The following is a 27,826-nucleotide window of genomic DNA, read 5'->3' as shown; positions in this document are numbered from 1 at the left end:
TCCAGGACAATCTGATGCCGAAGTCCATCTTTCTACCGTATCCTCTTGCAAATCTGGCAAAGATCAGATTTTTCTGCCAGAGCACCTTGGCCCAGATGAAAGAGCTGTGAACCTGGAGAGCCTGTGACCTCTGCCCTGTGGCCTCCGGGACGGTGCCCCTAGCCACACTCGCAGCCTTCTTCAGCCTCTTACTTACTCCTCTTGAGGGCAAAGGGCAGGACTTACTCAATGAAAGAATTTGGGGGGAGACCTAGGAGCACCAAGTTTGCTTCATGCCCACCTTGGGCCCCAGGGGTGATGAGAAAGGGAAGCAAAATTCCCCACAAGGGAGAAATGAGAGAGTAACTTTTTATATCACATGCAGGATAAATTCTCCCCTCCTTTAATTCCTTATAGTCATGAGCTCCCTGGGCATATTGTTCTAAAATCCAATGGACATGGAGCATCTCAAGAACCCTGCTGCTGCCACCTGCTCTTTATTTTTCCTGACAGCTGGCCAGACAGGTCACCATAATCGACCGTCCCATCATCTTCCTTTGACAGGGACATTAATGGGGCCTTGGAGGTGAAGACCGCCTCATCCAGACAGGGTGAAGTCTCAAAAGCTCTTCTGATGCAGACATTCCCCAATTCTGGGGAATCTTCCGAACCATAAAATATGATCCATGACCCTGAAGGTTCTTGAGACATCCAGAAATCGGTGAAGGGGAAGGAGACCCAGGGGTCAGCTCAGCTACCCGGTTCCCCTCCCCAGAGGCCACCACTACTGAAACAAATTTCTGATGTATCCTTTGAGAGAGCGGGCCTATGTGCATTTTTATATATTCCAAGTGAGAGCCCCTTTAATACCCCCCATCCCCCGAATTCATACATTAAGCTTAACCCCTAAGGTGATGAGGAAGTGGGGTCTTTGAGACGTGTTTAGGTCATGAGGGTGGGGCTCCCATGAAAGGGATTGGTGACCTCATAAAAGAGACCTCAGAGAGGTCTCTGCCCTTCTGCCGTGTGAGGACACAGCAAGAAGGGACTATCTATGAAGCAGGAAAGGGGCCATCCAGATACCGAATCTGCCTGGACCTTGATCTTGCACTTCCCGGCCTCCAGATCTGGAAGAATTAAGTTTCTGTTGTTTATAAGCCCCCCCCAGTCTATGATATTTTCTTATAGCAACCCTCCTAGACTAAGACCAACACCTCCCCCCACACACATCGGGGTTGCTATCTTTGGTGACATAGAATATATATTCCACCTAATACATTTTGGCAAAGCTTTCACATCGGTATAACTGAGCTGCCTTTTTTTTTTTTTTTTTTAAAGAGAGGAATGGCGTGCCACTATATGGCTGTGTTGTGATTTACTGAACCAGCTCAGGAGACACTGCTTTTCAAGTGCAAGGACCTCAACTTTTGATTTGTCATTTTTAAACCCAAAAGGTAGTTTGCCGCCCAAAGTAATTTGGTAGCAAAACCTGAGCGGCGAGGAAGTGGGGTTCTTGACGGTCTTGATGGGATATGGTCTCATTTAGTGTGGTGCCCACACATCTCACTGCAGAAACATCACCGGGCGGCTGGGCTGCTGGCCCTATTAATCTGCAATATATACGTGACACTGCTTTTCCAAAATCGGAAGCATTTGAAAAATGCCAATTCGCAGGGATGAGAGGCGGGCATTTGCTGCAGGTTTCTTGGGGGCAACGCAAGGAAGAGACTACCAAGCAAAGCAGAGAAGAGAAACCATCCCTAGGCCTCCAGGCACCCTGTCATCCTCCCCTGCCCCCAAAGGCCATCCCCTCAGCTCCTCCCCTCCTGGACCCGACACTGCCCCAGACTCTCCCTGTCACCTTGAAGAATACCACTCCGAGCCTGGTTCAGCCTTCCCTTTCAACAGCACTTCAAGATGCTGATTTTTTAAAAGAGAATACAGGAATCAGGATTTTCAAAATGTGAAGTATCTTTGATGGATAAATACTGTTTCTTTCTTTTTCTTTTCAAACACTGGTTGTGGCCATGGCCCACTGGTGTGGCATCCACTATGGCTGCCATTCCCATACCTCTGGCGGGGGGCAGGCAGTGACCCGGGCGAGGGATCAGCTTTCATCTATCTCTTGGGGAAGAAAGGAGGAAAAGGAAGCTGTCATCTAGAAAAATGGGAAGAAAAGCGCATGCAGTGTTCTTAGGTCCCGAGGTTGCAGTTGGCCTTGACCTGGCCTACCTTAGCTTCTTACCTGAGGGTAGTGGGGGCAAAGGTCCTGCAGCTGCGGCCCCCGGCCCCCGTCTCTATCCATACTCTTTCCCCAGAAGATCTCTCCAGTCCCCTGGCTTCAAAGACCAGCCAGATGCCAAGAGCTCCCATATTTAGAGCTTCAGTTCCAGTACCTCCCCCAAGCTGCTGATTTGTACATTCAACCGTGACTCAGTGTCTCCACCGGGACCGTCCACAGGCTGGCTCAGACTCACATGCCTCAAACGGAACGCCTCATTTTTCACCCCTCAACCTCCTCCCCTCCCCATCACCCATGTACCCGGTGGCTCAACGCAGACGAGGGGGTCCTTCCCGACAACCTCCCCTCTGTCCAAGCAAATGCGTCTCATCAGTTTCTGCCTTCAGATTTGGTCTCTGCCCGCCGCCCCCCTGCCCCCGTCCCTTCCTCCCCCTTCACTCGTACCCTCGACAAGAGCCTCCTAGCTTCGCCCTCCCTGCCCCCAATCCATTCTCCACACAGCCGCCACCAGAAGGTTCCTTGGAAAACGTAAATCAGATCATATTACACTCCTGCTCAACCCCCTTCACCAGTGTCTTACCAAATGCAGAATAAAATCCCATTTTTTCACCACGGTCTTTGCTAAACTTCGCTCCCCTTTTTGGCCCGTTCAAACCCTTGTAGGGAAGAATCTAGAAACTTTCCAGGCAGTGACAGAACTGCCAGGGCCAGCGCTTAGTGGGACACCTTCCAAGGGGAGGATGAATACGTTGTGGGATGTGTGTTAGAAGGGAAGGAAGAAAAAAAAAAAGCAAGCAAGACAGGAATTAGTCCTCCTTCTTTAGTGCCTGCACCTCCAAGGCAGTGGCCGCTTTAGAAACTGTCAGCCTGGGCTCACGCTCCTGCTGGGCGTCCGGGGAAGAGGAGCCGCGGGGTGGACACGTCCGAGCCGGCTAATCCCACAGGGCTTTAAGTGGCCGGCGGAAAGCATCTTAGAGTTGAGTAAGGAAATAAACTGCTTTGCTGGTTATAAGCCCCCCCCGCCCCGACTTTTCTCTAAGATGAGACTTAAATCCTTTGTGTATTTCTGACTGTGCAGGAATGCAGGGTTCCAGCCTGGAGGTGGAGGGTGGGCGGGGGCTGGGGAGGAGCAGCGGGGCTCTGCAAACCAGCCCCGGTGACCGAACCTCCTCCTCCGTAGGATGCCCTTCCGGCTCTCCAGGGCACGTCAGGGCGCCGGGCTCTGGCTTGGTGGGAGCAGGAGTTCAGCAGAAATGGGGCAAGGAGGGAATGAAAGAGGAGAGAAGCTGACATCTCGAAAGCAGGACGATGAAATCTGGTAGGTCTTTATAGCGACGGATGGTGCCGTAGTGGGGCCAAGAAATTGAGAGCACGTTGTGCAGTATCTAGCTGGACGGAGGCTCTCCTGGCTTCTCAGAGGGATGTGCGGTAGCTGCTGTTGCCCCCTCCCCCGCAGGTCACTGGTGCAGTCAGGGGTCAATAACTCACTGATACAGAGGCATCAAAGGCTGCCCCTCGCCTCAAGGCTTCCTCATTGGAGCTGTTCACAATCCAGCACTTCCTATGGACTCTCCTGAAGCTAGCTTCCAGCTGAAGCCATACCCTTCCTGGACTCCTTCCCCTTTCCTGGCCTGCTTCCCTCACTTCCCTTCCACTTCCTCCTGAAAGCACTCCGGCCATAATAACACACACCTGAACCCTTGCCTCAGGCTCTGCTTCCAGGGTACTGGAGCTAAGACAGGATGACTAAGGAAAATCAAGAAAAACACAAAGTCTGTCAAGATATAGCCCAATAAAGTACCTGACCTCATAAGACTCTGTGTTAAAGTTCAATTTCACGTACCAACATTCGAAAGCATTGAGTAGAACAAGAGCCCTGTCCTCCGGCCAACCAGGATCAACAGCCATGACTAGAGTCCTTGGGTCAATTCAACACATCCAAAGTTATGGAGTGTTCTGTGACAGCGTGCGGTAGGCTCCCTGGGGTGGATGCAGGGATGGAGTGGACCCATTCTCTGCCTCCCAGGGGCCTGCAAGTTAGTGGGTCCCCAAAGACTACTAGTCATTCCACGATGGGAAGCACGAGCCCTCTGAGGACTGGACCAGGTCTTAGATATTTTGCTTTTCTGTTGTTGGCAAGGTGTTTTGTAAGTGCCTTATAAATGAATGTGGACTAGCCCAACAACATCGTGAGTGAAACAGAATCATCCAGAGAGACAGTAAGTGTCTTCCACCATAGCAAGGCGGGTCACTGAGTCTTCCAAAAATGGAAAGAATCTGCTCTCCTCGGGACTTCAGGTTAGGACTTGAAACCTGGCCGGTTCAAAACAAGGCTTAATGGCTATGCAGATTCTTGGCAGGGGCTCTATCAGTAGAAAGGGGAGGCACTTCATGGTGTAGACCTGTCCCTTGCATGACATTCATTACCCCCAACCCCTGTCCACTCAATGCAGCAAGCACCCACCCACCCACCCCCAGTCACTACGACAACAAAATATAAATACCCCCACATTTCCAAATGTACTCTAGGGGTTGTTTTTACCCTGATTCAGAATGATTGGTAGGATAAAAGTCAGCTCAAGGTGAGAGAGAGAGAAAGAGTGTGTGAACCAGACAGATGCCATCTTGAACAATGCAACAAATGTACATAACAGCTCTGAGACCTGAAGTCTTGAGCGCAGCCCTCCCCGCATCCTTTCCTTCTGTTTCTCTGCAGTGTGTGTGTGTGTGTGTGTGTGTGTGTGTGTGTGTGTGTTGGATGCAGGAGATTCATCTGACCTTGGAAAAATATGAACCTGGAGGATAAGGGAAAGGGCCTGAAGTGGAGGAGGAGGAGAGGAAGGAATTAAACACTCCCTGGGTATTCAAAGTAACTCTGCGTTTCCAGCACAGAGTTTAGAATCTCTTCAAGCCAGTCATTCCTCTGGTGCAGTGGACGGAGTAAGAAGGGAAGCAGTTGCTATTTCCCCCAGCAGCCTAACGTGCCAACTGCAGTGCCATTCATAATCTCAACTTCCACACGTCGGGAAGGGGAGGCCTTCCTGGAGGAGGAGCGGCCAAGAAGAAGGACTAGGTGTCACCACCCTGCTCTGAGGTCGGCAGAGGCCCCAGTGTGAACACACAGTCTGGAAGCTTCCCAGAAAGGCTGGTCCAAGCCACCTTGAACTTCTACTGAGTTCCTTCTCCAGAGGCCAAAGGGCAAAGAGTAGCAGAGAGGTAATCACCAGGTCATGGCCAGTCTTGATGAGCTGCAGGAAGGCCCATGCTGCAGGACAAACAGACACCGTGCCCATTTGCAACCTAACCATATTCAGAGGGAGAAATGGGACAGCGAGGGAGCCTAAGTCAATCCCCATAAACTGATGTGTGACGGGGAACAAAGCAAGGCCAACGACTTGGTGCCATCTTGGAAAGAGATGGTTGCCACAGCCGGGAACCAAACAGACATACAAATGTGCAATGGACCCAGCCTCCTTCCCATCTCTGTAAGAGTAATGGTCTGCAAACACCACCTCGGTTGCTTAACCCAGCTGCTCAAAAACCTTCAGCTATTCTAGAATCACATCCAAACTCCTTGGGCCATCCATGCTGAGACACGTCCACTCCCGTCACCCTCCCTGGTATCCTACACTCCTGAAAAGGAGAACCACAGGTTCCCAAAAGGCCTCAGACCTTCCTGAGTCCCCGCCTTTGCTCAGGCCATTCCTTCCCCTTGGAGCACCTCTTTCATCCACCTCTATATCCTTCCCCACATCTGCTCTTCAAAATCCCAACTGCTCTCTGAGACTGTTCAATGCCACCTCCTCCAGGTGGTCATCCCTGATGGCTCAGGGCTCACTGCCTCTGTGCTCCTGCAGCACTTTGTACCCATTGCACTCTGTGCTGGATGACAGCTTCTCATTCCCCCTCCCCTGACCAGTGAGCTCAGCCAGGGCCCGGAACAGTTCTTACTCATCTCTGGGTTGCACGAGCCAGAGCCCAGGCCACGGGAGGTGCTCAGTTCACACTAGCTGGGTAAATCAGCGTCCTTGCTCAGCAGATGATCCCAGGGCCACCAAACTCTTGGCAGATACTGGTTGGCATCAACTCTTCTTTGGACCTCCTCCCTTTGACTCCTCGCTTTCCTTCCCTACCCTCCTCCATCCCGTCCTGCGGGCTCTCCACTGTCCCAGTCTTGGCGCCCGGCTTCTATGGTCTGAACAACGGCTGTGGCTTCCTGACCAGTCTTCCCCACAAGACTCTTGCTCCTTCAACCCATTCTCCTCTCAGCCACCGGTGACTGTCTTAAAAACTAAATCTGTTTGTGCACCTCTGGGACCCAAGCCTCTTCAACGGCTCCCCATTGCACTCTGGGGGGAAAATCTAGCTCTGTGCTACGGAAAGTGTGGTTTATAAGGCCCTGTGCGATTTGGTACTACCCTCCCCATGCTCCCCCTTGATCACTGTGCCCAGCACAGCTGTCCCACCGCAGGGTCTTTGTACGTGCTCTACCTTCTGCATGGTATGCTCTCCCCAGTCTGCACAAGGCTCCTCCTTCAAGTATCAGGCAGCCTCAAAGGCCTTCCTTGGCCACGCTGTCCAAGGTGGAGCCCTCCCTGTAGCCTCCCATTCTGCCCGGAACCACTGGTACAGCTCACATCCCCAGCTCCTGCCACAGCATCTGGCCCAGAGTAAATGCTCAGTAGGTGTTTGTTGAATGAACGAGTGAGTGAGTGAGTGAATGAATGGTCCTCTTCAACACCTGCAGTGGTCTCCCTCTGGGCATCTTGATTCTAGTTTCATTTGCTTCTTGACTAACAAAGTTAGAAGAGTTTTGTGTTGTGAACTTTTTTTTTTTTGAGTAGGCTCCACGCCCAGCACGGAGTCTGATGCAAGGCTTGAACTCACAACCTTGAGATCAAGACCTGAGCTGAGATGAAGAGTCAGACGCTTAACCGACTGAGCCACCCAGGCGCCCTTGTGTTGTGAATTGTTTTGTTTTGTTTTGTTTTGTTTTGTTTTAGCAGAAACCAAGAATGGCTTCTTCCTTCTGAGCATATGTGGCCTCTTTATTGTTCTGTTCATTTGTCAGCATTGACTTACTTTAGAGAAACATCCCCATGTTTCTGACAGAACTCGACTCTCTTCTGGTAGCCACAGGAACAACCTCCCAGGACGGTCCCTCCACGAAGCACCAGGCCTGGGTGCCAGGATGGAGGCCGCTTTGGGAACGCCAGCCATGTGGCCTCTGGGCTTCCCACCTGGAGGCACCGGGTGGCGGGTCTCCCTTCCCCGCCCAGCAGATGCAGAACTCATGTCTCCTTTTAATTAGACCAAGACCAGGCCACTTGCGAGGCCACCTCATCAGAACCCTGTGGGGATCGGAGTTGTCAGCCAGGGGCTGTCTGGGACATGAGACCAAATGGCTGTGTCCTGGCTCCAGGCCAGCCCCAGCCCCACCACCCCTGGGGCCGCTCCATGGAAGACTCCACCACAGCCGCTTGCTTTGGAGCAGCGGCAGGGTCCCTCCACCCCTCTCTGCTCCTTGTCCTGCTCCCCCAGGACACTGCCCTTCGGGACCTGGCTCATTGCGAGATGCAATGGGCTCCCATCCGGAATCTGACCATTTTCACCATCCAGTCGGTGTCATCTGCTCCCAGGGGCCATCACCTCTCACCTGGACTGGTCTCCCCGCTTCTGTCCTGACCCCCGCTTCTGCCCCGAACCCCCACAGTCTGGTCTACACAGCAATCAGAGTGAGCCTGTCAGGAACAAGTCTGGTCACGACCCCCCCCGTGCCCCGCTCACAGTGGGCCCATAGGACCCACTCTGCTGCTCCTCATTTTCATTTCCTACCCCCCTTCCCTTTACTCCACTCCAGCCACACGGGCCCCTGGCTGCTCCTCAACCACCCGGGCAAGTCCCCGACCCGGGTCCCAGCTTGGCTCTGCTCTCCACCTGGGACAGTCCTGAGACTGGCTTCCAGGTGCCAGCGAGCTCTGCTCCCTCTCTGAGCACGAGCCTTTGATCCAATGCCATCATCCGCTCTTCAGACTGCCGCCCGGCCCCGCCCCAACTTGCCCTGGTTCAGTCCCCACCTCCCTAGCATCTATGATACGGATCACAGGTGTATCCTGCTTACTTCTCCCTGATCTCTCTCCCCAGCCAGGATGTGCGCTCTGCTTTATTTTGTTCCATGGTGTATCCCAAGCTCCTAGAACGTAGGAATGCTCAAGAAATGTTTGAAGGTACAAAGGGCTGCCTGCCCTGCTGTCGCCTTGCCCAGCTTCACTCTCAGCGCCCTGGAAACTCTGCCTCTGACCCTCCATCGGCGCACATGCCTATGACAACGCACGCCTCCCCTGGGGGCCCTTGGTTGCTCCCAGCCCCATGCAGCCGGCTCCCTTATGTTCCTCATGGCCTCCCCACTCTGGGAGGCCAGTCGTACCGCTCCCCACCTTTCAGGCCTACAGTGAGCTCTGCCTCCTCCTTGGGGACCCCCTCGAGGATACTCGTTTGTATCCCCACCTGCTTTCCCGTGGTCCCTCGGTGGGAGCCACCTGTCTGTTTCACCTCTAAGTACTTACCCTTCTTCATTCTCCTTTCTGGGAGGCACAGGTAAGTGGATAAGGAAGGTGGCGAGCAGTGTCTGGTTCCTAACTCTGTGAGCTGTCCCCAGCCCTCGCTGCTTCCTTCTTCCCAGGTCACCTCTCTGGTTTTGCGCTTTCTCCCTTTGTGGCTGCCCTTTCTCAGGATCCTCTTCCTCCTGAACCTCAGGCTCTGTCCTCCCAGAGCACTCTCTCCCGGGGTGATCTCTGGTGGCTTCGGCATCATTGCTGTCACTGCCCCCCCACCCCCCTGAGGGCCAGCTCAGGGCTCTGCCCTCAACCCCAAACCACATGTCACTTCCAACACTACGTGACAAAACCTGGAGCTTCTGAACCCTTGGAGCCCTCTCCCTCTGTGTCCTGTCTCCACGAGAGCATCTGATCAGACACCGTAAACCGGGAGGCTTCCTTTTCGCGCTCTCCTGACAGGAGTTGGTGACTGAGTCCAGAAGGTTCTCTAGCGCATGACCCCCTTGCTCACATCACCGCCTGGCCCAGACCACCATTCTCTCCCCAGTTCACCACTCTCTCCCTGCTGTCTGCCTTCAGTCTCCTGCCACTTAGCCCCTAAGCAGGGCTGTCTGAAGGAACTTAGGTGGTAGCTTTCCACGCAGACCCTCTGGGCGCTCTGCACTGCCTGGAGTTCAAGTCCAGGACTCCTGCATGCTGCACCGCGCCCCTGCTTCTCTAACTCATCTCTCGTGCCTCGCGCACTTGCAGTCCTGGGATGGACAGACTCTCTCTGGTCTCCAATCCTTCGCCCCTGCCGTACTTTCTACCAGGAGCACGCCCCTCTTCCCCACTTCCACTCCCAGCCTTCACTTGGAGAATCATTGCGCCTCAGCTCGCCTCCCCCCCGCCCCCCCCACCGCAGGGTACCTGCTCCGGGTCAGACACTCTCCACTCAGCTGACTGGGGATTCTTAGTGCTCTGTTTAGTCTGCAATCCTTGTATCCTGCACCCCTGAGCTGTCCACACGCATCCCAAACTCCACATGAGGACAAGCAGAACCCCGATCTTCCTCCATGAGCCTTCACTGGGCTGTCCTCGGTCTCTGACCACAATGGAGAGATCTACACATATCTGCTGAATGAGTAAATGTTTGTGAATGGATTACTGCTCTTTAAATATATAAATCAGGTATCCCAATGATAGGAGAACACTCACGAGTGCTGATGTGCTTTCTTGAGTGGGAAAGAGGGGTATGGACTCTTGGAAGGTATAGACCCAACTGGGTCTGACCAGGGGTGAGGTCACCCATGGCGATTCCAGTGGAATAAGGCGACAGCCCATAGCCTATAGCTGGTGTCCTTCCGGGGCTCACTGGCTCGGCTGCCAACTGTCAAAGCTGTATCTCTGTCTGGGAAAGTGGGTCCCCCACTCCCCTTGGGATCAGTTCTTAACTGTGACCCCAGCTCCCTCAGCCCGCGGGTCCGGTCACTCTGCGGGGCTGTCCCACACCATTTCCCAGAGCTCCGCAGCAGGACTGAGCTCCCTCCAGCTGTCCATAGGGATGACTGGCTTGACGTCACACCTTGCCCTGTCTCCCACTCCCTTTCCTTATTGGTGTTTTCTGGGATCAACTCCCAAATAGCCACCTGTCCCTGAATTCTTGTCTCAGTATCTATTTCTGGATCCCAAACTGAGACGTGGTCCCAGATGCTCCCTGGCAAATGGCAGGCTCAAAACTGTGAGTCCCCCTCCACACCCCCTTGCTCCTGGAGAGCTTAAATTCTGTCTTCACCGTCAGTCATGCATTTAGTCAAACACTCAGCGTGCACCTTCCATGTGTCAGGCTCTGAGCTGTCTCTGGGGACAAAGATGAATCAATAGGCCTAGTTCTCAGAAACTTAACAGGTCAGACCGGCTGCTTTGTCCTGGGCACAAGGAGGACATCCTATATGAGTTCTGCAATAATATGAAATCGCTAACATTGACAGGGTGATCGCCCTGGGTTGGCATTGTTTTAAGCACTGGTGCACAAGCTCGTTTGACCCACTCAACAGCCCCATGAGGGAAATGAGGTCCACACCAGGCCAGAGTTACAGGGTGTCAGAACTAGCTCTTGATCCCAGTGCAACAGGTGGGGGCCTTTCAGCCAGGATAGTGCCCCTCACCCTGCAGGATCCCTTTCCATCACAGGGTCACCTGCCCTGCTCAGTGGGCTGAGCCTGCACATGGCCTCTGGATTCCTCCCCACAGCCACACTGCGGGAGGAGGCCTCCTCCCCACGAGGAGGAAACTGCGGCTCACACTGCTTCAGAACACCCAGGTTTGTGTGAAATGTCCAGAATAGGGACTGTGAAAGGGGCTGTCTTAGGAGGTATGAGGTTCCCTTTTGGGGTGATGAAAATGCTCTGCCATTAGATTCGGGAGTGACAGTTGCATGACATGGTGAATGTACCAAACACAGCCCCCAACTGTCCACTTCCAAATGGTGAGTTTTATATTATTATATGGACTTAGAGCACCCAGGAAGTGGGCGGGATGTGCGCTCTGGCCAACATGCGTGTTTCCCCATCTCCACCCCCATGCTGAGTCCAGACTCCTCCCCAGATTCCGGATTCTCAGGGGGTCAGGGTCCAGTGTGGCCCTGATCCTGGGGACCTCCCAGAGCCCATGGTGGCACTGAGATGTCACTCACTGGTGTGCAAGTCTTACCGGCCTTTTGGCGCCAAGTGCCTTTGCACACACGTGTTCGTTTTCTGGTGGCACAGACCCCTTCCTGCCCACGCCTCTGGTGACAGCCGAGGGTCTCCGCCTTGATTTGGGCAAGAATCACCTCCCTCCAGGGTAGGCCAGGGCATTGGTCATTTTTAAAAGTCCCAGGTGATGCCAACACCTCCCAGTAGCCAAAGCTCAGGCATCCAACCAGAGGCGCGGGGCTGTGTACGATTCATCTCTGCAGCCCCTGGAACCTGCCAAGGCACAGCCTCTTGGCACACGTTTGCTCAGTAAATCAGCAAATAAAGGTTGGTTGAGCAAATTAAGAGTCCACATAAATGTGTAATCTTTTATTTGCTGGATACCAGCAAATAAATGGAAGACAAACAATTCCATGTATTGAATTGGGAGAAGGAAATTCAGTACTTAAAAATAAATAAAGAAAATCACTTAAAAGAACAAGCCAGCAGTCGTTAAAGCTCTTCTGAGTATCAGATGCTCAAGTCCAGAGACAAAAATCATGCTCACATGCGCGTGCACTATGCTCAGTTTAGAGTGGAAGGCGAGGCAGAGCCAGCCCATTTTGTGGATGGGGGAGCTGAGGCCAGCTTGGATAAGAAACTTGCTCAAGCCAGGATTATGTGGATGAGAGACCCTGTTTACTGAGAGTGGGAGTGTACCAGGTGCTAATCAAGGCCCTCACGTACTGTTTCTACTCTCACCCCCGCCTTCGGAGGACAGCCTCATCCTCTGCCTTTGGCAGATGAGCAAACGGAAGCTCGGAGAGGTGCAGTGACCAGCACACGAAGCTAAGGGCCAGAGCTAAGCCCAGCCCCCAGGCCCTCCTGCTCGCAGGCCTGCAAGTGGCTCAAAGATGACAGGACGGAAACTCCGACCCACAAATGATGAATGTCCAGTACCCCAAGGTCCCAAACCACGGTGACAGTGAAGACCAGCTTCACCAATGCAGCCCACGAGGCAAGACACTTGCCAAGCGACACGGTCCCTCATCAGGTCTCACTCTTGGCCAGGACAGCACCTTCATAAGGAGCTGGTCATGCACTTTCATAAGGAGCCTGGCGCCCTGTGGAGAAGGCCCGTCCCAGGGGTCGGCCTCCCCCTCTGCACCCATCTTGAGCTTTAGAGTCCTGAGAGGGTCTCCACCTCTGCTGGCCCCAAACTGCTCACAACCCGGAAGAAAATCTGGGTGGCTTCTTTAATGTGATGAAGTGTTGTTAAACCCTGGATTTGTGCTAAAGCCCCAGAGGCTGTGTCCTTAAAATGGCAGCCGCTGAAACGGTGGGACATCTGAGCCTTTGCTAACCCCTTCACGACGCCATCCGAGTCTGCCTGATGACCCCACTGGTGAGATCACCGACATCCGGAGGACCAAGGAGAGGAGCAGCGTGGGTTCGTCCCATGGCTTCTCTGCTCCTTGATCCCACAAAACCCAGTGGCATCACTGCCTCCTGTCCCTTCCCTACAACCACAGCCACCACTGAGTCCCATCACCCTGCCTCCAAAACCATCTTAAATCGGACTGGGGCTTGACACCGCCTGCTCTCCCTTGCCCCCACGTCCCCCCCATTCCAGGCCACACCACTGGCCTCCCCACCACCATCTGTGGCCTGAACCCAAGTGACTGGTCTCTGTAATGTGTAAATGAAGCCATGCCCCACCTCTGCTCCAAACCGTCCAGAGGATTCTCGGTGCACTTAAGAGAAAACCCAACCCCCCTCCCTCGCCTCCAGGGCCCTGCGTGGTCTGCGTGCTGCCTCCCTCTGAGCCTCGGCTCCTCCTGTCCTCCCTCACCCAGTAGCCAGAGCCACCCTGGCCCTTCACACACACCCCCAAGCGCCGCCCCTCGTGAGGGACTTGCGCTTGCTGTCGCCTCTGCTGAGAATGCTCTTCCCCTGGGGTCTTCCACTCCGCCTGGTTCCCTTCCGCCAGCTCTCAGCTGAAACATCACCTCCTGTCCCCAGACCACGCGATCTAAGTGACCATCCAGTGATGCCCTATCAGATCACAGGATTTTAACGACCTCTGTAGGTCGTTTCCCTCTATTTGTGATGTTTTTGGTTTATTTTCTGTCCCAGCGCCCCCTGCCCTGCTGGAGCCTACACACAGTAAAATGTAAACTCCGTCACTGCAGGGGTCCTTCTGTCAAGTTCACCACTGCCTTCCCAGAACCTAGCCCAGGGTCTGGCAATAGCAGATAGTCAAAATTATTTGCAAACCACATGGACGAGTGGCTACTGAGGACCTGCGATATGCCGGGCACGCACTAAGGAACTTGGCTATATGTAGCAAAGGATCCAGGCATTAGCCAATTAATTAATTAATTGCCAAAGATCGAATCTGATACTTAAAAGGGTCAGATGACTGCTATAAAGGAAAAAGAAAGTTCAAAGAGTGTGTGCGTGAAGATGGAGGGTGGCGCGCTTTTTAAAATGCAGGCCGATTCTCTGACACTCTATCAAGAGGCGGGAGCTGAGTCCCACTCCCCAAATGTGAGCAGCTTTGGGCCCTTGATTCCAAGGAACAAATGCAGTAGGAGCGATGCTGTATGACCTCCTCAGCCAGGTTCCACCTGCTTCTGGGGCTTGGCACGCGGCCGCCATGCTGCGAGGAAGCCCGAGCCACAGGGAGACAGCACGTGTGTCTGGTGCACGCGGCCGGCTGGGGACCCGACCAACGGCCAGCACCAGACACCAGACGTGAGCAGAGAAGCCGTCAAGGGGGACCAGGCCCAGCCAACTGAGTGCAATCTCAGGAAAGGCCTCCAGTGAGAGCCTCCTGGTGGAGCCCCGTCAACCTCCTACCCACGAGAGGAAAGGTAATGCACCTGCTGCTGTTTTCACTACTAATTTTGAGGGCGATTTTGTTTCTTAGACAGAACTCCAGACGGTGGGACCTCTGTGGAAGTCAGGGAGGGTTTTCCTGGAGGATATTCGAGCTGAAGTCTGCACGAGTTAAGGTCAACTACTTTGAGGGGCAGTCTGGTGCCAGGAAAGACTCATACATGCAAAGACTCTGAGACAGAAAGGAGCAAGGCTCAAGGACAGAAGGGGGGACTCCCAATGCTGACTGTCCATAATGGAGGGGAGGAGGCAGGCAAAGGATGCAGCAGGAAGCAGGAATGACCTCCCCTTCTTACCAGCTGTGCAGCCTGGGACAAGTAACTCACCCTCTCTGAGCCCTAGGCTCCTCATAGAAATTGGGGATAATACCACTTACTACAGAGAAGAGTGGTTAAGGATTAAATGAGCTGAGGAAAGAAAAGCTTCCACCGCAGTACCAGGAACCAAATATCATTTTCTTTCTAGTGTTCTGGGTGAGTGAAAAAAAACATTCTAGAACTTCCACAGTCCCATTTGTTTCTCTTTGTTAACACTTGGCCCTTGGCACAGGGGATGGGGAGCCAGGTGACCCCACTCTAGCTCCACCACTGCTGGGCGACCTTTGGGGAGTCACTTAACCTCTCTTCTGGCTTTTCTAAGAATAAAACAAATGCAAAAATAAAACCTCTATCAGACTTGACTCCGTAAAGACAGGCACTATGGAGATGCAGGCTCACGCCTCTGTTCTGCCACAGCTATTTTTGGCCCAATCAGCCTCAAAAGCAGGTCTCACAGAGGGGTGTACGTGCTTTTCCTTGAGGGCTGGTACATGTCTCCTTCCACGGCCTCAGCCATGTCTGAGTCACACGCGGGGACGAGTGGGCATTGCTGACATTTACCAAGCGAGCCCAGGTCCTGAGCTCTGGCGGCTGCCGTGGGCTTTCTGCTCAGGTCCCATGAGCGTGCCTTTGCCTTTGCCAGGATTCACCCCTGCCCACGCCTTCCAGAAATATATGGACCTGGGGGACCCCGATTAACCGCGAGCCTGGCGAGGGCTGCCCCGAAAGGGGCCCCAGGCGGGACTCTCTGAAAACCTTTTCCTTTCTGTTGAAAACCTAGGAGAGCCGACACATCCTTAATGAGCCAACTTCATCCTCAAGTTTCTAACCTGATGCTCCTTTGTCAGCAGACAGGTGCCAGGACCATGTTTAAGTAACTCCCAACCTGGAGGCCAGTGACCTTTTATTATTACTACTCTGATCATTAATATTTATTAGCTGCCATTTATTGAGTATGACTTGGGCTCTGGGTTCTGCACTGTGTTAACTTTATAGCACTAAACCCCCCAACCACCCACATGCAGTTGGTGTTGTCATTAGCCCCATTTTACAGATGCAGAAACTGAGGTCCCATGCAGTTAAGGATACCTTGCCCAAATCACTTAGCTGATGAGCAAGATTTGGCACCAGGTCTAGAGGGCGGGAAAGCTGGGCTGCCACAGGGCTTTTCGAGCATGTAGTTCCTGCCACGTGCAGCCTATGTCATCTCCAGTCTTCCCAGCAATCCCTTCTCCAGGGGTACCCCCAGCCCCACTTTACAGATGGGGCCCTAAGAGGGAATGTGACATGCCCAGCACGGCAGACTTAGCAGCGGAAGGGCCGGGTCTGCCTCGAAAGTCCCCTGTCATTCTCTGGGACACCAGGACGGTCCTGGGCAAAACAGGACACGTTGGTTGCCCTGAGCAGCAGGGTGCTATTTGGAGGAAGAGGGTGGCCTGCCCGCCCAGCCACATGGAGAACGCCCAACAACTTCTGGAGGTCACTTTCACGGGAGACCATATAGGTCTGCAGGAAGATGCACAGAGCTTTCTCTCTTCCCTCCTCCCTCGATCCCAGACCCACACACTGTAGCCCACACTCCAGCCGACGAACATTCCTTCAGCAGGGAGCCTTCTGCCTGATCCTAACTCTAGGCTTTGTTTCCACCGCTCCCTCTCTCCCACGGCCTAGCCCGGCCAACATCTACCGGAGAACTCTTTCATGCCATCCCAGATCCTCCGTTCCAGCCCCTGCTGGGGAGGCCAAGTCCCTGTGCCCCTCTGGGTGCCGCTGGCGTGCCCACTGCAGGCACTGGGCAAACACTGACCCGTGAAGGAGAGGCCCTCGTGAGCGGAATGGATGCAAGACGCATCCGTGGGACAAATGGGCAAAAGGCTGACATGCGCTCAGAAACAGCGTCTCCCGAAAGACGGCAGGAAAGGACACTCCTTCTGCAAACTGAACTTCGTGAGGGCAGGAGCCGCCCCCCTCTTGCTCACTGCTGACTTCCTAGCCCTTGGCACCGTGCCCGGCACCTGCTGAGCTCCATGCACACCTAGTGAACAAAACCACCACAGAGGCTTCACAGCACCGAAGCCCTGTGCCTGCTGGGAGAGGCCGATTCCTTGGGGACTAGAGAACAGGCTGAAGTTGTGGCTGTGGCTCTGTCTCTGTCTGACATTTATTGGGCACTACCTGTGTGCAGGGGGCTAGGCTGAGCTCAACAAGGACGGAAAGAATGTACAAAATATTTTCTCTGCCATTAGTCTCATCTGCCTCACATGCCCCCAGGTAGGCCATGGCCCCGGGGGGCATCCTCTCTCCCATCCTTGCCCAGTGTCCATGTCTTCATCCTGAGGTTATCGCCTCTCTACCCACTCCACCTGGCTCTTCCCTTGGAAAGCCATCCCCTCCTTTAACCTCCGGCCCTGAGCGTCAATGCTAAGGGAGGTCACATGGCCCAGGCCCGATCAGTCAGCCCATTCCATCCCGTAGGACTGACCACCACTGACCCAAGGACAGACATGTGACCCAAGCTGGTCCCCTGAAAGTCAGCCCCAGGACTTTAGTTGAAGGATTCAGGAAGAGAAGCTCCCTTTGTGGGAAGATTACTGACAGTAAGGTTGATGGAATCCGGGAGCCTGGGGTCCTCAGGGACTGGGCCAGCCTCAGAGAAGGGACAACCCAGGGGAAACCAGAAGACAGAACGACAGAGACAGAAATCCAGTACTATCATCATACAAGGCCTGCTGCTGGCTATCCTGACACGTGAGCCAAGAAACTAACTTCTCTCACCCTGGTTTTAGTATGGCTTCAGCGGCTTCGAGATGCGTCTCTGCTCTGTGTAACTGAAGGAGCCCAGCCATAGAACCAAGTGACACCTGCTCTCCTCAGCCCCAGAAGCCCTCGGGCCCCAAACCCAACATGAGGCACCTGTCCCCCCACACAAGGCACTCCCTGCCTGCCTCCCCGTCTCTGCGGCTCCCAGCCTGGCTCCAGGCCCTCGTGGGCGGTCTGGGGCTTGAAGTCTCTTACGAGTTCCCTACTCGACTCCAGTCTAGCAGCTCACCCCCAAGCCACCCTCCACATTGTCAGGAAAATGGATCTTTCCGAAGAGGACAATAGAGAATGATGCCAGTTCCCCGATTCACACCTTTGTGGGCTTGCTGCTCTCCACGGCAGATTCCTAAAGCATGGGGTGCGTGTCCCTGCAGGTAAGTGAGCTGCCTGCAGATGGCACGTGGACCCAGCACGCTAACACACGGAGACAGAACAAGAAATTTCGGTCCCCTCTGGCTCTCTTACAAGCCTTCTGATTTCTTTATAGGGAAAAATCTCTCCATGGTCCTACTAGGGCTCCGACATCTCTACCACTTGCTTCTCTCCCTTTTTAACAAAAAGAGGGAAAGCCTTGAGCTGGGCACCTTCCGCAACAAGCTAGAACTTCAAAATATTGTTTTGTGTTTGTTGCATTTGTTTTTATGGTCACTTTCTGTGTATGCAAATGATAGTGGTTTTTCATTGACAGTAGTTATATAAAGGTTTCTTTGGAAATTAATTTATATAAACACAAAAGTGAGTCTATTTAAAGAAAAACTAAGGCAAATGACAGGACGTATACGGAGATGGTGAATCACGTTTGGCAAACAATGATTCACAAGATGCAATGTGATCTCCTCAGCTGGGCACACGACACCCTCACGGTCCGCCCCTTGACCACTCCTTCAAACCCACCGAAGGGCTTTTGGCTCCCATGATGAGGCTCACAAAGTCAGACCTCCAAGCCTCTGCCCACGCTGTTCCTTCTGCCCAATGTCCTTCCCTCAGACCCTCCTTCTCAACCTAGAACAATCTTATTTATTCCTGAAGACCCAGGTGAATGTTGCTGTCTACTGTGGCCCAACTGCTCAAAGATCTCAAGGGCCCCCCTGTGCTCTCTTGGGCCACTTTTTAGGGATTGCTGAGAGGCCTTCCCTTTGAGGCTGAGAGACTCAGAAGACCAGAATGGTCTTTCACCTCTGTGTCTGGCACAGAAGCTCAGTTAGCATGGGGGGGATGTGGACCCATCAGATGCAAGCATATCTGGGGACCACAAAGGCCCAGAGACCAAACAGCGGGAAGAGAAGGGGGTGGGGAGTGATCTCCAGACGCAGGTGCCTGAGGCTCGGCCCCACGGCACAGCTCAGGGATTCCCTCAGGAGACAGGAAGAGGTGAGCATCCGGGCTCCCGGGTCCTGCAGAGGCCTGGAGCAGACAGCCTAGCAGGCCAAGCTTCTTGACTTTAACTTGCATTTGGATCATCTTTGGACTTGTAATGCCAATTCCTAAGCCTCACCCAAACACTGGCTCGGTGGGTTTGAAGTGGGTCCTAAGCTACACTTTAAAACGAATGCCTCGGGGCGATTGGGTGGCTCAGTTGGTTGAGCAGACAGACTCTTGGTTTCGGCTCAGGTCATGATCTCAGGGTCCTGGGATCAGGCCGCATGTTGGGCTCTGCACTCAGTGGGGAGTCTGCTTGAGGATTCTCTCTCTCCCTCTGCCCCTCCCCCCACACTCTCTCATGTGTGTGCGATCTCTCTCTCAGATAAATTAAAAAAGAAATGCCTCAAGTGATGGTGAGGCCCACACTCGGAGAAACACTGGGCCACAGGTGTCCGCACGAACGGAGACAGGTAAGGGCCTAGCAGACAAAACGCAGAAATGCATCTGAACGGGAAAGATCCTCCAGAACATCGCATCACTGTCTGGCCACCGAGAGCCTGAAGACACAGTCTACTGGAGAATGAGCGTTGTCAAGGTTATTTACAGTATGCCCCCAAATAATTCAACGGAGATGTGTTTAATGAGGTAGATCCACGCATGATCACAGGCAGTGTTATAGGCCGACCCTGGAGTGATCCATCCCAAATACAGAATCTCTTGTTAGAGACCTTCTCGACTAGCGATTGTGAGCAGGAAACTTAACCCCTCCGAGTCAGGATGAGGCCATTTGTGGCTAAAGAAACCCTCCTTTGGGGCGCCTGGGTGGCTCAGTTGGTTAAGCGACTGCCTTCAGCTCAGGTCATGATCCTGGAGTCCCGGGATCGAGTCCCACATCGGGCTCCCTGCTCGGCGGGGAGTCTGCTTCTCCCTCTGACCCTCCCCCCTCTCATGCTCTCTCTCTCCCTCATTCTGTCTCTCAAATAAATAAATAAATAAAATCTTAAAAAAGAAAAGAAAAGAAACCCTCCTTCGTTTGAATGACCAGGCAATCAAATTGTTCGTAGATGAAATCCAGGCAAACCAGAGAAAGGGAGGTTTCTAGCAGAACTAGCTGCAAATGGCAGTAAGAGCCTCCACTTTGGTTTGTTACCAGTCGCCTCCTCACTTGCGAATTAAAATAGAGAAGTGAAAGCATGTGGACCCGTGGGGTCTTTATGGCCAGCCCAGTGGCTGCCCCCCTTCCAAGCTCTGGCCTTCAGAACAATCCAGGCCGAGTCACTCATCAAATGGAGATTGACTTTTATCTGATTAACCGATGGAGAAACAGCCTCCTCCATCTCGCAGGAACATTCTGTGGGAAAGGCGTTTTGCAGACTGCAGGGAAAAGTTGGGCCTTGGCTTCCCTCCTGCTTGGGCAGTGGAAAATTACAAAGGAAGCAAGGCTGTCCTCTGCTCTGCTCACGGGTTCTTCCTGGGCCCGGAAAACACAAAGAGAACCCCGGAAACGGAGTGAGCCTTTACTTACCTGGGGCGGAGAGGAGTCGGGGAGGTGGTGGGGGCGGGGGTGGTGGGGGCAGCAAGGGAGGGGGGCGGCACTGGCAGATGTGTTGACAGCTGTCGGTCACCTTGGAGCAGGACTTCTGGGGCTCACCATGCGTCACCTGCAGAAACGGGCAGGTGCCCAAGAGAAGAGCATGAGGCCGCAGGGAGCAGAAATGGGCCCGCCCCACCCACTCCCAGCCAGGCTGGAACTCGGAATCCTTCCCCCAGGCCACGGAGGGAGGAAGGCAGGAGTCGGGGTGGCTTGAAGGGAACAGTGTTGTGGGAGGCCGGCCTGGTGGGTTTAGAGACCAAGGTTTTATTCCTCACTCTGCCAGGGACAGGCTATGAGACCGTGGCCCGTGACCTGGCCACTGAGAGGGAGACAAGAATTTTATGGTTAACTCTTAGAATTTCCCTAGCGCACAAATGAGGGAACTGAGGCCCAGGCTGCCCGAGGTTCCCACACCCGGGCAGTGACTGGATACCGATTTTACCTCCTCAGTAACCTGAGCCAACCATTCCTGCAGTCTTCCTTGTTACAGCACAAGGCCAAGCCTGCTCCTTCTCTCTGCCCACAGGTCCTGACAGCCTTCCTATGTCCACGCAGGGCCAAGGTGCTCCCCATCTGGAGGGAGGAACCTTACCCAGACCGGCCATGTGAGCAAAGGCAGCCTGAGTGGTCTTGTGGGAAACACACCAGACCAAACCCTCCTCATCCTCCTAACAACCCCTGGGCACCTGCCCACAGCTCAGGAGCTCACGTGGCCACAGGGCCCTGCTCCAGAGGCCCCTGACGATGTTCCCAGCCCCACCTCACGCCACGCTCTCAGCTTCTGCTCTGCTCCCAACACCCTTCTTCTAGTCCCTGGGCCCTGGCCACCCCCCCACCCCCCTTTACGTATACTGCTCCACTGTCCCAGAATGTTCTCCCACACCTTTCTCTGACTTGATCCATTACTCAGCTTGGCTATCGGCTCCTCAGGGAAGCACCTCTGACCAGGTCAGGTCTCCTTTTATAGGCTCTCCTGGCACCAGGCTGTACTCTGTGGGGCAAAAATCTACACTTGGGTGATTATCTGATTCCTACCTGTCTTCACCATTGGACTAGATGCTCTGTAGGGGTAGGGGCCCAGCTTTTTATTTTCATCCACTAAGGGAATCCCTGGCATCCAATAAATATTTGGTGAATGAATGAATGAGTATTAAAAACTGGCCCAGAATCCATGCCTCTCGACTCCTGATCTGGTGTTTTTTCGACACCAGTCTTTAGTTCTTCACCTGTCAACCAGCTTGGGGCTGGGCTCAACCAGCAGTTCCCAACCCTGACTGCAAATGAGAATCTCCCAGGCAGCTTTAAAAAAATACTCATGCCTGACCCTTTCCTAAGACCGATTAAATCAAAATTTTGTGTAATTTTCCCAGGCTAGACTTCTACTGTATAGCCCGCATGTGTACTGCTGGCTTAGACACACCGTCAGCCTCCCTCCCCATGGCAGAGTGCCCTAACCTGCGAGCCTAGGGTTCTGTGCCCGTCCCAGGGAACAAGGGGATGTAAAAGCATGAAGGAAAGAGTTGGTGGGCATCCCCACCTCAGTGAAGCCCCCAGTAACTTCTCTGGCTGTCCTTTTGGGGGAGTAGAAACCCAGAACCCCAGTTTCTCTGCAGCTAGCCACCTGCGGTCTGCCGTTGGGAAGGGCATGCTATAGACCACCTTTGGGTGCCAATGCAGTCCCTCCAACACGCGTGTCCTGGGCCGGCAGGGAGAGTCCCTGGGGCTCCGATGCTCCCTTCACACTTGGCGGCTCTGAACAGGCTGGGTGATGACCACTGGGTGATGGCAGTAAGAGGTGGGTTGATTTACAGCCCCTAACTTACTCTGTATGAGGCCGAGAAGCCGAAGCCGCTGCTCACCACCTTTTAGGGTTCTTAAAGGGCCACTGACTGCGTTTCAAACTCCGAAGGCAAGCTCACCTCCCACCAGGAAGAGCAGATCCTCGGATGGGGTGTCTTTCCTAGTTAGTTGACGGGAATGCCTAACTCCCTGCGCAGACGTGGTAACCCCCACCAGCTTCTCCACCAGTGCACCTGTCAGCTCCCCCGTGGTCATAGAGCCACCCTCCTCCCGTTCCACCCTCCTCCTGGGGCCGACCTTCTAAGACCACGGCCAGGTCGGGGGGTGGGGGGGAGGTGGGTGTTGCTTGGAAGGCTCCATTCTGCCAACGATAGCCTCCGAGGTCGCTTCTCTGCTGGACTCTACCAGTGTGCAAACGTCAAGCAATGCTACGGCCAAACCAAGGACCCTCGCTGAGGGGCAATTTATGCAAGAGTTCCAGAGGAGCACGTCTGCTTAACCTGGCCCAACTCGATGACCCATTTTTGTGAGAGGATACAAGGGCACCAGTGGTTACGAGAGTTTAAAGCGATAAAATTATCAGCAGGGAAGCTGGGCCCAAGTTTCAAGACTGAAGGGGGAGGGAACAACGGAGCGCATGGCATTTAAAAAAAATCCATGGTTCCTTCGTCTGTCGGATAATGGCCCCACTGGAATGGGAGTGTGCACACCTGCCTAACCAGTCACCCTCACAGAAGTAATCCGATTTGGGGTGTCTATCCTTCTCCCTGATTGGGGGGGCCCACCTGGGGTCCTTCACTGGCGTTTGGTCCAGCGCAAGCCTGTGGCCACTGAGCCGCTCTTAACTGACACTTGGTTACTCAGACCTTGATCCCCTTGCCAACCTCCGGAACCCCATTGGATCCACCTGCTCAGGGCTGCTGCCTCACCCTGTAATCTCTGGGGCACTCTGCCCCTGTTTTGTAATGTCTGCTCCCCGCACTGAGCCTTGAGCATCTTGGGGCAGGCAGGCGGGTGGGTCTGTGCTTCCCGAGTCCTGACCCGGTACGCCTTCCTGAGCCCTACTGTGTGGGAACCACAGCTGGTAAGTGAGAGAGGCAAGCGTTACCACTGACGCTTATGGGGGGCGGGGGGGGGGGGACAGGCCCAGCGAGGCTAAGTAACCTACTAGGATTTCACAGGACCCTGCATTCAGTTGGCACACAATGAAAAGATGTGTTGGGGGATGGTCTGCCCACCAGTGGAGAAACACAGGATCTATTCTGCTCCCCAACTCTGGGTCCACTTGGGGGTTCTATGGATTGGCGGTGTTGTATTTAGACCAGTCGAGAGGAGACCTCAGCATTGAGAGCTCGTCTCAACGCCTGGCTTGCTTGGTTTGTATCTTGGGGAGTCCCACAGGGAGAAGGAACTTTCCCTGAAGCCACCTGCTCTTGGCTGGACTTGACGAAGCAGGGGCAGAGGCTCAGAGAGGTCAACGACTTGCCTAAAGCCCGCAGAACAGAAGCTGACATCATGACTTCCTGCGGCCACTTTTCGTCCAGTTTTGCTGTCCCCTGCCTTCCTGCCCCTGCTCTGCAGCATTGTTCTGGGGCCAGAATCTTGTCAGTGCTACTGTCGTGGAGAGTGGGCTAAGGCGCAGGTAGGTCCCACAGTCACCTGGATTTGGTACCTGCCACTGTGGCCCGGCGGCCATCAGTTTCTGCCCATTCTCACTGCTACCACCCTAAACCAGGATACCATCATATCTCCACTGGGCAGCACCTGCCTCTCACCTAGGATTATGAGATAAAATAGAGGGCATCTTGTTAAATTTTAGAGAAACAATCATTTTTAGTATAAGTATATCCTAACTATTGGGTGGGATATACTTACACTAAAGCCCGAGGCGGCGTTTATTTGAAATTCAAATTTAACTGGCTGTCCTGTATCTCTACCTGCCTAAATCTGGCAACCCTCCCCTCCCCAGCGTCTTTGCCCCCTTGCCTCACCCCTGCTGCCCCAAATCCATCTTTCTGCTGGGCCTGGACCGAGATTTCTAAAATGCCAGCCAGAGACTATGTCATTTCTTGCTTAAAACCTTAAAACGGCTCCCATAGCCCTCGGGATCGTGTCCGAACTGTAAGGCATTATGTTAGGGGCTTACAACAGTGGCCTTACCTGGGACTTCCCTCCCCGGGGTTCTTCCCACGCCCCGTTCTCTCCTCTGGCCTCGGGGCTACTCCCTCTGCCTGGACACTTCATTCATGCTTGCAGCCTGCTCCTCTCTTGTCCTTGTTCACACTTCAGCCACAGCACTACCTCTGCGACCCTTCTCTGACTCTCCCACCAGGTCTCGTCCCCAAGCCGACTGCTCCTGCTGAGTTCTCTTGCCTATAATTGCTTCATTTCCTCTCCAGCACCAGGCTGTCAGTGCCGCGAGGCCAGGGACCACTCCCCCCTTGCACTTAACAAAGGGCCTGGCAAACAGTAGGTGCCCCCAATAGATGCTACTGACGAGATAAGCCAAGCTGTAGTGACTGATCATAGGAGGAGCTCAGCATTGCTGGTGGCCCCCCTTCAGCACACAGAGACCCATTGGCCCGGGTCACAGCCTGTCTCCCTGGAGGACACCCACAAAGATGATGGCTTCTGGCATCTTGTATGGAGACAGGCCAGCACCACAGTAACTTGATGAGACACACTCCTGTCACACCTAATAAATTTGCCAGCCTGTCATCCTCTTTGCTTGCAAAAAAAGGAATCATCTGGAAGTGAACTTAGAAGAACCTAAATCACAAAAGCTCAGAATCTCAATTCTAGACATATTAAAGAAGAAAGGGGGGAGGCTAGGGAATGCCCCCACCAACCTTGTGGCAATTTAAATGTCATCCGACTTTAAGGATTATGTTTCTTATCCTCTGGGCGACAGCCAGAGCTTCAGGCTGATTTCAAGGTGGGAACCTGGTGCTTCGTGGGGGACCACAGGTCTCTTGCTTCACCAATTATCCTATCAATTACAACTCTTTGATATGTTGGTCTCACTCTTGCACATGTTTACAACTTTGGGGGATTCTTCTGGCAAAATGCTTACGAAAGCACGGATAGCTCTGAGTTCTTTCTCTATATTCAAGAAACTCCTATGATGTGGCAGATTTCAATCTCTCCACTTAGAGGGAAATACATGGCCCTCATGCACTTGTATCTTTCTTTTCTTCCCTCGCTTCTCCCGGAGTCAGCTCTTTTCCTTAAAAACCAGATCCATCCATTTCAAAGCCCCTCTTCCCTTGGCTTCTCAGCCTCTTAACAATTGTAGATTAATTTTTCCAGAGCCTCCTGCCAACATTTTGCCCATTTTACTTGTCTGGAGGACTCCTGTTCTAATTGATTTTCACAAAAATTGACTTGTATTGAGTAACAGCATCTGAAACACACACACACACACACACACACACACACACGCATGCACGCACGCACGAGCGCTGCCTGGCTGAAGGACATTGCTAAAAAACTGAGCTGCGTTCACAAGATTATTTCTTTTGGTGGTGATGGTGGGGAAGCAGTGGGTCTGCTGTGTGAATCCTGCTAGTTCACGCCACAGAGATGCCAGCCTCGGAGGCTGACAACAGCACGTTGCTCTCTAGGAGTGTTAGGGAAAACTGTAAACAGATGAATAGAAAAATCAAGTGAACTTCACATCTGAGGTTCAACTAAAAGTTGCACGAGGCAAGCTGGTCCCAAGCCGCCCAAGTGTTTAGAAGTGACAAAATCCTGAATCCTGAGGAGGCACAGCTGAGTTTAATAGCTGCCGTTTCACACATTAAACAAAGCTGTCAATTCCGGAAGGAAAACAATCGTGAGGGAGACAGAGGGAAGCCAAAGAAGCCAGAGCAGAAGATGAGCCTGGGGCTGGGGCTGCGGTTGGGGGGGGGGGAGAGGTGTGGCTGGCTGACCCACCTGCTCAACTAGCATGCTTCTTCCAGCCTGAGAGCTCCTGGTGCTCCCCAGTGGTCACCCAGGCCACCATCCAAGCAGGACAGACAGCTGGTTTCCAGTGGGGCCCCATTGCGCAGGGCAGCTCAAGGACTGCAGCAGACCGGCAAGTGGTCTCACCCTATCCCCTCTCCTTTGGTTGATAGCCCCCTACTCAGGGCAACCATCTGAAAGATCCCCAACCCCCAACATGCCACCAGAAGAACATGAAGCCGCAAAACCTCCCGAGTTGGGGATGTCGATGCTCAAAACAGTAAAAATGTCCTCCCGTGCCTGTGGAACCGCTGAAAATTCAAAAACGTCCAACAGATTCTGTCGTGATCAAGAGAGTAGCTGGCCATCCAGATGGAAGAGCAGCGTGACTATTACTAGTATCGACAATGGCGGCCACAGCCACCATTGAGGGTTTATTATGGTCCAGGTGCTGCGGGAGGCGATCTTTACTTGCTTGATCTCATCAAGTACTTACAAGGGCACAGTGAGGAACAAGAAACCAAAGCCCCAAGAGGCATGACCTGAAGTCCTGAGCCGGTGAGGGGCAGAACTGGAACTCAAAACGCAGAGCTGACACCAAAGTCCACGTCACCACTCCACTGTACCACTGACCGTGGACATTCTGGAAGGTACCAGGGGCCACGCCATCTGACCCTCTCCCTGAGCCTGACAGAAGTCACTCCAGCTGGTGGCCCCCTGGCCCGTGCCCCGGGGTCTCGGGGGCCCAGGGTGAAGGCTCCAGCCCCAGGCAATCCTTACAGATGGACAGTTTCTTCCTACATCTCCACCAGGGGCCCCATCCACAACCTGTCCACATCCCCAACTCCGCTGCCTCCAGGAAACACAGCCCCAGCTGTGGTTAAGTCCAGTTTAAGAAGGCTAAGTACAAGTTTACTAGTGATTCTGGTGGGAAATAAAGAATGTATAATTCTTGGGATCATTTTCTTCTTGAGTTTGTAGAAGCTCTAAGGTTTCTTTCCCTGCATTTCTGCAACAGAATGTTACCATCGAGAGGGCACTCCCAAGCCCTTTCTGTTTCACGGCTGTCCTGCAAGCCTTGCTAGGCCAGGACTGAGGCCTGCCCCAGAGTTTTTCCAGATCTTTTCAGGGCCAGAGTATGGAGGGGTAGGGAGAGTGGGAGGGCATGCACCTTTTCTTGTCCTAAGCTCTCCCCAGGAGCAATCGGAGGGGCGGCTGCAGGAAGCCAGGGTCGTGGGAGTGAAGTGCCACCGCCCCCCTTCCCCCCCCCCCCGGGCCCCCCGCCCAGAGTTGCCCGGGAGAAGGTCCTCCAGCCCGCCAGCCGCCCGCCGCTCACCTGCACGAAGCCCCAGAGAGGGTGGAGCGCGCAGTGCAGCAGCAGTGAAGGCCAGCAGCAGCCCCGGCGCAGCACCAAGTCCCGGAGGAGCATCTCGGCCCGCGGCACCACCGCTCTCGGGGGCGAACTGTCAGGGGAGCAAAGCCCGGGTCAGGCGGGCGCCGCGCGGGCACCATCGCCCGCGCGCACCCTCACACGTAGCCGTCCGGGCTGGGCGGGCACGCCCCGCACCCTGGGGCACCCTCATAAACCAAGACTGCCCCTTCACTCCAGCTTGCACATTCGCTGACCCTTGGCGCACACTCACAGAAGCCGGCAT

At 53.9% G+C, this 27,826-nt stretch overlaps 1 protein-coding gene across 1 annotated transcript in view; it reads right to left on the bottom strand.

The window, feature by feature from the left end:
• The window catches only part of PRIMA1 (proline rich membrane anchor 1), a 56,015-nt gene extending 28,415 nt beyond the window's left edge, over positions 1-27,600 (bottom strand). Inside the window, exons 1-2 of the mRNA XM_028103174.2 lie at positions 27,508-27,600; positions 20,358-20,493 (exon numbers count right to left, since the gene is read on the bottom strand). Coding sequence (XP_027958975.1) covers positions 20,358-20,493; positions 27,508-27,600 — 229 coding nt within the window. The remainder of the gene's footprint in view (positions 1-20,357; positions 20,494-27,507) is intronic.
• Positions 27,601-27,826: the final 226 nt, after the last annotated feature.

Source organism: Eumetopias jubatus, unplaced genomic scaffold (assembly GCF_037043125.1).
Source record: "Eumetopias jubatus isolate StellerSeaLion01/CBP00866 unplaced genomic scaffold, mEumJub1_p1.0 scaffold_7, whole genome shotgun sequence".
NCBI lineage: Eukaryota > Metazoa > Chordata > Mammalia > Carnivora > Otariidae > Eumetopias > Eumetopias jubatus.
Note: the sequence above shows the minus strand (reverse complement) of the source record. Positions and strands in the feature narration are given on the sequence as shown.